Source organism: Sinocyclocheilus rhinocerous, unplaced genomic scaffold (genome assembly GCF_001515625.1).
Source record: "Sinocyclocheilus rhinocerous isolate Xijiao unplaced genomic scaffold, SAMN03320098_v1.1 scaffold4431, whole genome shotgun sequence".
NCBI lineage: Eukaryota > Metazoa > Chordata > Actinopteri > Cypriniformes > Cyprinidae > Sinocyclocheilus > Sinocyclocheilus rhinocerous.
Window position 1 is genome coordinate 3783 of NW_015647021.1, and position 10108 is coordinate 13890.

The 10108-nt window shown below is 35.3% G+C and overlaps 1 protein-coding gene across 1 annotated transcript in view; it reads left to right on the forward strand.

The window, feature by feature from the left end:
- Window positions 1-664: 664 nt before the first annotated feature.
- The window catches only part of LOC107708291 (protein unc-13 homolog C-like), a gene marked incomplete at its 5' end in the record, with an annotated part of 108681 nt that continues 99237 nt past the window's right edge, over window positions 665-10108 (forward strand). The window contains 3 exons of the mRNA XM_016512479.1: window positions 665-834; window positions 1896-1964; window positions 7429-7518. Of these exons, the coding sequence (XP_016367965.1) occupies window positions 665-834; window positions 1896-1964; window positions 7429-7518 (329 nt within the window). The remainder of the gene's footprint in view (window positions 835-1895; window positions 1965-7428; window positions 7519-10108) is intronic.

A 10108-nucleotide genomic window follows, 5' to 3' on the forward strand; every position in this document is an offset into this window, starting at 1 on the left:
GTATTTATATATTTTTATATATATTTATGTATTAATTTGTATTTTTTATTTTATTTCAACTTTATTTTAATTACAAAAAAATATATATATTGTGTGTGTGTGTGTGTGTGTAAGCCCTGCAGGCCTGCCGTTATTTTTAGTCTATGTCTCTCTTCTTTCTTCTCCTATCTCTTTTTCTCTCTTAAATCTTTCTTTAATGAATCTCCTCTAACAGTCTGCAATTTCCTGCTCTGCCCTGCGGCTCAACTCATGACAGATCTGTGTTGCGCTGTCTGTTCATTTTGACGATATAAGATGGATCATTAAGCTCATTTCATATGTGCATACAGTATCTCATATTAATAGTTTACATTTGTGACACATCCATAGTTTTTCCATATGATAAAGATGCTACAATGCCTTAGTCAGACGTTCAAAAATGTTTTTAGTTTGTGCTTTGCAGAAAGCCATGTTCCTTATCAGTATTTCCAGTAATAATATTTCCGTGCGGTACAGAATCATCTGTGGGGCATTTAGGAAATGAATGCAGTTTGTATTCGCTTTTTGTTGTTGTTTTAATGTTGTTGCTCAAGGGAAGAAAATTCACAGGAATCTGATATGAAATATACATTATTATGGGTGTTCGGCTGCTCACACGTGTGTATATGACTGAATCTGACATCAGTCTTTCTCTCTTTCAGGCATTTCTCATGTCTCTCATCCAAGTACATGTGTCCCGGTGTTCCCGCGGTGATGAGTAACCTGCTTGCCAACATCAACGCCTACTTCGCTCACACAACAACGGCAAACACCAACATCTCCGCCTCCGACCGATTCGCAGCATCCAACTTTGGGGTTTGTCACTCTCACTGCTGATGGATAGATAAATGGATAGATGGATAGATGGATGGATGGATGGATGGATGGATAGATAGATAGATAGATAGATAGATAGATAGATAGATATATGGTTGATAGATAGATGGAAAAATAGATGGATAGATGGATAGATATATGGATGGATAGATAAATGGATAGGTATATGGATGATGGATGGATAGATAGATAGATGGATGGATGGATGGATGGATAGATGAACGAATAGATAGATAGATAGATAGATAGATAGATGGATAGATAGATAGATGGTTGATAGATAGACGGAAGAATAGATGGATAGATGGATAGATATATGGATGGATAGATAGATAAATGGATAGGTATATGGATGATGGATGGATAGTTATATGAATGGATAGATGGATGGATAGATGAACGAATAGATAGATAGATAGATAGATAGATGGATGGATGGATGGATGGATGGATGGATGGACAGACGGACGGACGGACAGATAGATAGATAGATGGTTGATAGATAGACGGAAGAATAGATGGATAGATGGATAGATATATGGATGGATAGATAGATAAATGGATAGGTATATGGATGATGGATGGATGGATATATGAATGGATAGATGGATGGATAGATGAACGAATAGATAGATAGATAGATAGATAGATAGATGGATGGATAGATAGACAGACAGACAGACAGACAGACAGACAGATAGATAGATAGATAGATAGATAGATAGATAGATAGAAATAGTTGGATGGACAGATGGATTATTTCATGAATGCAAAGCAGATTTTTTTGAATGAATGGATTAATTATTGAATGATGGATGTATGGCTGGCTGATTGCATGAATGATAAGATGTATTGATTGTTAAATTGATGAAAGCATTGAACAACAAGCTGATGAATGGATGAACGAGCAGACCTACAGTAGCATGATTGCATGAGTGAATCAATGGATGATGTGCAGATGATTTCATGAATGCTTCAATAAATAGATGGATGACACGATGCAGCGCTGATCTGTTTCTGTGACTTTGTTTCTTCCGCAGAGAGAGAAGTTCGTCAAACTCTTGGATCAGCTTCACAACTCTCTGCGCATCGACCTCTCCAAGTATCGGGTGAGTAAAGCAGCCAAACGCCGCAGCACACGCACGATCCAGATGTATTTTCTATTTCAGAGACATCAGAAAGAAAAACACTCATCTATTATTCATCGCCATGGAGATAATTTTACCTCTCCATCGCTTTTACTGATCCCCTACCTTAATTTACAATGACATTCAAACGCTTTACGAACTCTTCACAGAACAGAAGGTCCATTTGTTCGCACGCAAAGCAACGATTTGAGAAAGTTGCAAAGATTGTTCTCGACTCCCGCTGCCCTTCTTGCTTTTATACTAATTGCGAAGTCTCTCTAAATACATAACGAGAGAAACGTCTCAGTCAGACGCAAGTTTCTTCTGAGAGGACGCTTTCACAGTCAGATCGTGTATGACTCTCGAGAAGACGAGTGGTCCGACTGTATCTCAGTGTGAGAGCTAGAAAGCATTGACAGGGTGCTCACACACACACACACACACACACACACTCGACTGGCAGGCATCCAGGGAATTCATTGGCTGTTACCTGCTCCTATCCAGCCGTCAGCTTCCAGGCAACACGTCCTGACTGTAATACACTCTGGATCTGCTGGGCTCTGTGTATTTGACTGTAATGAAATTCTGAAGCAAACTGAGTTTGGTTTCTCTCACAGCTCATGTGGATTTGGCCGAGGCAGGTTTTGTTCTTCCAGAGTGCTTTAACGCCTCTGCTTTATTAGATGACTTTCCTCCTGTGTTGTCTACATCATCTGTGTTCAATAAACCTCAGGCAGACTTCTCTCCTCGCCACTCGTACAGGATTATACGTTTCTCCAGACGCCACCGAACTCAAGCGCTAGACATTTCTGCTCAATCTGGCCCCGTTCCACATGCTTTCAAAACAACAACTCTATCATAGCCGAAAAACAGATCTATCTAGACTTGAAGTGCAACAGTTTATTTTAACCGTCTGTCTGAAATCAAACAAGTTTATTTACAAATATCATAACTATCATCCAAAAGTTTGAGGTCTTTAAGATTTTTAATGCTTATGCTCACAAAAGCTGCATGTATTTGCTCAAAAATACAGTAAAAACAGTAAAAATGTGAAATATTATTTCAATTTAAAATAGCTGTTTTCTATGTGAATATATGTTAAAATATAATTTATTTCTGTGATGCGCAGCTGTATTTTCAGCATCATTACTCCAGTCTTCAGTGTCACATGATCTTCAGAAATCATTCTAATATGCTGATTTGCTGCTCAAGAAACATTTCTGATTATTATCCATGTTGAAAACAGTTGTGCTGCACAATATTTTTGTAGAAAACCTTGATACATTTTATTTTTCAGTATTCACAGATGAATAGAAAGCTAAAATGATCCTGAATGTGGTTGAATAAATATGATATTCACATGTTATAATACTTGTAAGTAAATTAAAATAATAATAAATTTAAAAAAATTTATTTTAATTATAGTTTTATTGTTTTGTGCATTTTGTCATTTTTAACAGTTTATATATCTATCTATCAATATATATGTATTTATGTATATTGTTTTATATTTTTTAATTTCAGATTTAGTTAGTTATTTTAGTTCAAAAAAGTAAAAAAAAATTTTTATTAAAATGAGATGTTGCCTTGGAAACTAGCTAAAATAATGCATATTATTTTATTTCAGTTAACATTTATTTTATTTCACGCAACAAAATGTTTTTTTATGGTTTTATTTTTAGTTTCAGTATTAGTTAACTAATAACCCTGGTAGACAACACAGCTGCAAATGGTATAAATTCAGAGCCCTGCACAGATCTTCAGACGTTCTGATGGTTCCTCATCAAAACCCTCTCCTGTGATTCAGACCCACTGCTGACACTCACAGTTTAATGATCTCTTACCTGAGCAATCTGTTACCGACACACCGACCTGCCTGAAGCCCAAACATATGTTTATATCTCTCTGCTTTTCTGACATTTCACATCACTCAAGAGCTTCTGCACACTTATTCGTCACCTCAAACAGCCACAGAGACTTTCAGAGTGAAGCAAAGTGTTATTTTAGTGATGTTATATGAAGTCTTTACTGGCACACTTCATTTGAGACCCCTCCGGGCTCTTTCACACTAGAGCGTTTGAAGCAGACCAGAGTGTGTTTTTATATAAACTCAAGTGGTTTGCAGTTAGTATGAAAATGATCTGTCCTTATGTGCAGAAGTAAAGCTGTGTTGGTGGCATAGAATTAGCATCTTTACATTCTCCCAATCATATTTATAACATGATGCATTTCTCAAACCTGCTTGTATCTGAATAAACTGCCTGCTGGTTGCAGCTGGCATTTGTTGCATCTTTTGCAATGCAAGACAAATGCAATAGCTGTGTTTTGGGAGTGAATCCAAAGGGACAAATGTACTCCAAAAAAACAAAAACATATAGATGAATAGATGGACATATATATGGGTGGATAAATGGATGGATAGATAGATATATGGATGGATAGCTACTGTATATGGATGGATAGATAGATATATGGATGGATAGCTACTGTATATGGATGGATAGATAGATATATGGATGGATAGCTACCCTATATGGATGGATAGATGGACAGATATATGGTTGATAAATAGATGGATGGATAGATGAATAGATGGATAAATATACGGATGGATAGATAGATAAATGAATAGATATATGGATGATGGATGGATGGATATATGGATGGATAGATGGAGAGATGTATTGATAGATAGATAGATAGATAGATAGTTGGATGTATGGATGGATGGATGGATGGATGGATAGATAGATAGATGGATAGATAGATAGATAGATAGATAGATAGACAGATAGATAGATAGATAGATAGATAGATAGATAGATAGATAGATAGATAGTTGTTATTATTATTATTATTCCAGTTTTCCAGTAAATCTCACTAAATGTGTGCTTAAAACTAGAGAAAAACAATTGGCAAATAGGGTGTAAAAATAGTTATTAAATTAAAAGTTAAAAACTGCTTCCAAATTTACTGATAAAAAATGCAGTAAAAAAAAAATGGTAACAATGTGAAATATTATTACGATTTAAAAGATCTGTTTTCGGCTCGAATGTGTTTTAAAATGTTATTTTTTTCCTGTGATACAAAGCTGAATTTCCAGCAGTTATTACTCCAGTCTTCAGTTTCACATTTATGAATAAATTGCCTGCAGGTCCAAAGAGACAGAAGAAGCAAATAAGTAAATAAATGAATGAATAAATCAGTTTTCTGTCTTGTTTCTAGTAAACCTCACTAAATGTTTTTAATTCTCTACTTAAAACTAGAAAGAAAAAAAAAACATTTGCCAACACCCTGTAGATATCTTGCTTTAATATATATAATATGTCTATATATGTGACCCTGCAGCACAAAAGCAGTGTTAAGTCGCTGGGGTATATTTGTAGCAATAGCCAACAATACATTGTATGGGTCAAAATTATCGATTTTTCTTTTATGCCAAAAATCATTAGGATATTAAGTAAAGATCATGTTCCATGAAGATATTTTGTAAATGTCCTACCGTAAATATATCAAAACTTAATGTTTGATTAGTAATATGCATTGCTAAGAACTTAATTTGGACAACTTTAAAGGTGATTTTCTCAATATTTTGATTTCAGCTTTCAGATGATGTATAAATCACAATTTCGAAAAATTGACGCAAACACTTTTGTGGCCCAAGGTCACATATATATCCTCTGAGAACAAGAGTGTTGTTTTAATTTATCTTGTTTTGAGGATGTTTAGATATTTTTAAAGAAAAATAAGACCAAAATCCAGAACTCGGGGAGGTACAAACCCCAAAAATACTGTGCGAAGTGACCTGCGGTGGCAGAGGGAGGGATGTGGAATCGAAGCGAGTCTGAAAACAGCCTAAATTGATTTGCGCGAGTCTCTGTTTTTGGTAGCTGTTGTTGACAGACAGCTCCTGCACTCCATTACTCGCTCTGAATAATTAGAGAGCTGCGGTGAAACACCAGCCAAGAATTACAGCAGCGTCCGACGCTCTGGCATCGATAAAAGCGCGCACAGGAGTCTCTCCTCATTCTTACAAAACCAAGTCACAACTATTACATAACCATCCCGGTGTGACATTTTCTAACCTGTTTCTCCGAGCGCATCTTTTGCACACGTCTGCAGCGTCCACACATGCATGCTCTTCCACTCATGCAATATACTGTGCACCTTCATGCTAGAACAAGCAGGCTCATAGCTTTACAGCCCAACAACACATTCTCTCTGTCTGTTGCTGGTTTTGCTCGGGCTGCTAAATTATGATATATTTTGTTATTGGTGCTCATGACGATGGAACACGTTTTGGTTATTACTATTACTGCATTGTGTATGCTGCATAATGCTGCAGGGTGAATGAAGATGACTCATGTTGACATGTTTTTAACCATCCATCTCTGCCAAACCTCCTCAACTTGAGTAAAAGGCCATTTGAAATATTAGCAGGTGAAGCACCCACCATCTGTAATGTTTCAAGCAGCAATTCTTTAAGACTTCCGCAATTGTGTTGATTAGAAATATAATAATTGACTCAGTAACACTATATTTAAAGACTTAAGTAAAAATAGTTTTAATGCATTAATATTCCCATGTAATGCACCTTATAATGCACTTTATAATCTCATGAATAATTGTTATAATACTTATCTATTCCTTGTTACACCTTTAGAAAGTACAGTATGATGCATTAAAACATTACAAAGAAAATCCTTCAAATATTGCAATGCATTTTTTCTTTGGTTACAATTATTTATGAAATTACAACATACATTATGAATAGCCGTATAATGCATTATACATAAAGGCTTTAAGTAAAGTGTTGCCTTTGACTCTTTTACCTAGTATTTATGTCTGCTATATGCTATTTTTATGCTTATTAGAATATTGCATTGTCAGCTTATCAACATCAGATTCTAAACTGTAAAAAATATACACCTAATTCAATTATAAAACTTCAGTTGGTACTTTTCAATTTTTAGGTATAATTGTCTGTACGAGTCATTTCAGCTCATTCTTTTTAAAAATCTTGTCTAGTTGAATCTTGTATAACTTACAAAAAATTAAGTTGAAATCGGTTAAATTATTTTGATGTGTTAAAGAAATGGAGAAAAAAAACAGATGTCAGGATTTATTGATTCTATATTTTTTAGACTTATTGATCACATCAGTTTTTGCATTGTATATTAGAATCAACTGGAATCAATCTATAGCCACAAAGATCTTAATTTGGATCTTTGTGTAATTTAAAAAGTGCAAACAACATATTTTGCCTAACTATTCCATCCTACTGAGCTAATGTGCAGTTTCCATCTTTTCATCTGTCTCTTAAACATATATATTCATCAAATCCATAGCTGCATCTATGATCTTAATCTGTTTATCTTCTTTGTTAGATATGCTTTGAAAATGACGTAGAAATGTAGAGATGATCTGATGTTAATTCTGTTTACAGGATAATTTCCCTGCTGGGAATCCAGAGAGACTCCAGGACTTGAAATCAACCGTCGACCTGCTGACGAGCATCACCTTCTTCAGGATGAAGGTACGACGCTGTCTATCACACACACACACACACACACACACAAACACTTACATATAGAGAGAATTATGCAGGCTTTTACGCTGGAATTAAAGCAGTGTGACTCAGCGCTGTGACTCACACACATTATAAAAAGCCCTCATGCATCTCATGAAAGAGAATTCTTTCAAATAAAAATATGAATGAAACCATCAGGGGTTTTTGTGACTTTCATGGGCAGTCAAAACATTGTGGTAGTTGTTATTCAGTGTGAAGGACTTCTCCAATTCTGCAGTAATTTCCTGCATTAATCAGTCAAATATATTAAACAAGAATAAAAAAATTAAAAAGCTCCTAATATAAAACTCTTTTGAAACAAATATTCCTCTATGCACAAATTAACTTAAATTAAATTAAATTAAATTAAATTAAATTAAATTTCATTTCATTTTATTACATTTCAATTTAATCATTTTATTTGATTTATAATGTTACTATTTATTTATTTATTTTGTTTGTTTATTTATTATTATTTAACTATTTTAATTTATTGAAATAATTTATCTATCTCTGAAATTAATTATTTTTTCATTTTCATATAATTTAATTTTATATTATTTCTTATTATTGTCATGACAGTTAAGCACGTTTTTTCCCCCAATTGTTCCTCTTTTCACATTCTCATTCCCACTATAATATAGTCATGGAAATCATCAGTGTCCGTTTTTTTTCTGTATAAATTCAATAGAAACATCAAGATGTATAAATGTTTTGCAATTAATGTATCAATATTTTTTCTAAATTGCAGAAATTACATTTTTACAGTATTGCAGTAAAAACTAATGTGCCTAATTGTCATGAAAATAATGTCACAATGAAAAAATACATCGCAAGAACCATAAAACTATGCTTGATTTGCTTTATGCTTATATAATGTGGAGTGAAATACGACCCTGTCGAGTTCTTGACTAGTTTTGTGTAATTCAGCCTCATGGTGAAATTCTGCTATATTCTGATCTCGTGTGTTAATGAGCTGCTAATCACAGCTTTCCTGATAACAGTCCTGCATTGAGAGACCTCAGATGTGTTTCAGTTCAGCGAGCACAGATAAAGCGGATATATATTCTCTGATTGTTTTCATGTTCCGGTTCATCAGCCGCGAATATAAAGCTGCGCTGCTTTACAGTCAGTAATGAAACATTTTTCACCGGCGCTGCAGGGTTTCAATGATTTCTCATTTGTTTGCGTGAAATAAAAAAATCTTTTGGCTCTTGAAATATGCACTGGAGTCAAATTTATTTGAGCACAATAACAAGAGCCGCTTGTTCTGGGGGTCTCCTGGCAATAAAACTGTCTTTGACATATAGCTCAGCTCTGTGTGAGAGAATATGGCCTTTTTTGAGAAGTCATAAAGAATACGCTGATTTCTCACTGTTGGGGAGCCGGGAAATATATTCAGAGCCAATGTGCCTGTAAAAACACACTACTCACAACTGTAGGGTGCAGCATTTATATATTTATATATATTACAGCAATATTCCAGGCGTTTTGTCTTCGTAGACGTCCTCTAGATGAGATCACAGCTGCCACTGGCCTCTGCTATTAGTTCACTGAGCTTGTTTTTAATATATGACCGACTATTGTAATCGCAGGTCAATAGGAGTTGTTAAAAGCCTTTATATCTGCTACAGAGAATAGACAGTGATTGATTTTTCTCAATTTCTCCTCCCAGGCTATTAAAGTTCATTTGCACAGACGTGCATGCATTTGCCATTTAGTTTTGTCAGATTTAGTCCATGCTTAGAAACACAGACATTGACAGCCGTTGGCCACAAACATACTGTACTGTATGTGTGCAATCGCAGACACAAATGTGTTTCTTTCACATGTCTGTGTCATTAAATCACGTTTTATTATTAACCCATAACCTAAACTAAACTGTGCACTCGCATTGCATTATGAATTGCATCCTGACACATTTAAAGGTGCCATAGAATGGAAAACTGTATTTACCTTGGCATAGTTTAATAATAAAAGATCTGTACATGGAAATGACATACCGTGAGCCTCAAACACCATTGTTTCCTCCTTTTTATGTAAATCTCGAGAATGCAAAAGGCCACTGAAAAACAGGCGAATCAGAACATAACACCGACTGTGACGTTACAGTCGGAATCACTAATAGTTACGCCCCCAACATTTGCATATACCCGCCCATGTTCTATTCCAGCCGTCAGCCGAACCTGCACAGCCGAAACATCAGAAGTTCTGCAGGTAATGTGAAGAAACAAGCGAGGACAACAGCGTTCTAATAAAATAACGCGAGCCACTAAAGGGACATGGTTAGCTGCTTGCTAGCGGTAGCCTGTTACATTACAGTACATTAGATTTCACTTACCACATAAACGAGAGAAGAGTAAGGAGAGATGACTGAGGATGATGGCGAGTGATTTACAGATCCTGAGCACCACTGACAAGCATCTGATCTTGTAAAATGTGTGGTAAGTACTGCCGCTGTAGTTTACACAGAGCACGTGCGATCGCAAATCTCGAAAGTGAAAGTAAAAAGTGATCATGCATTCGAAAGCAGTTTCAATGCCCCGCATATTAATAG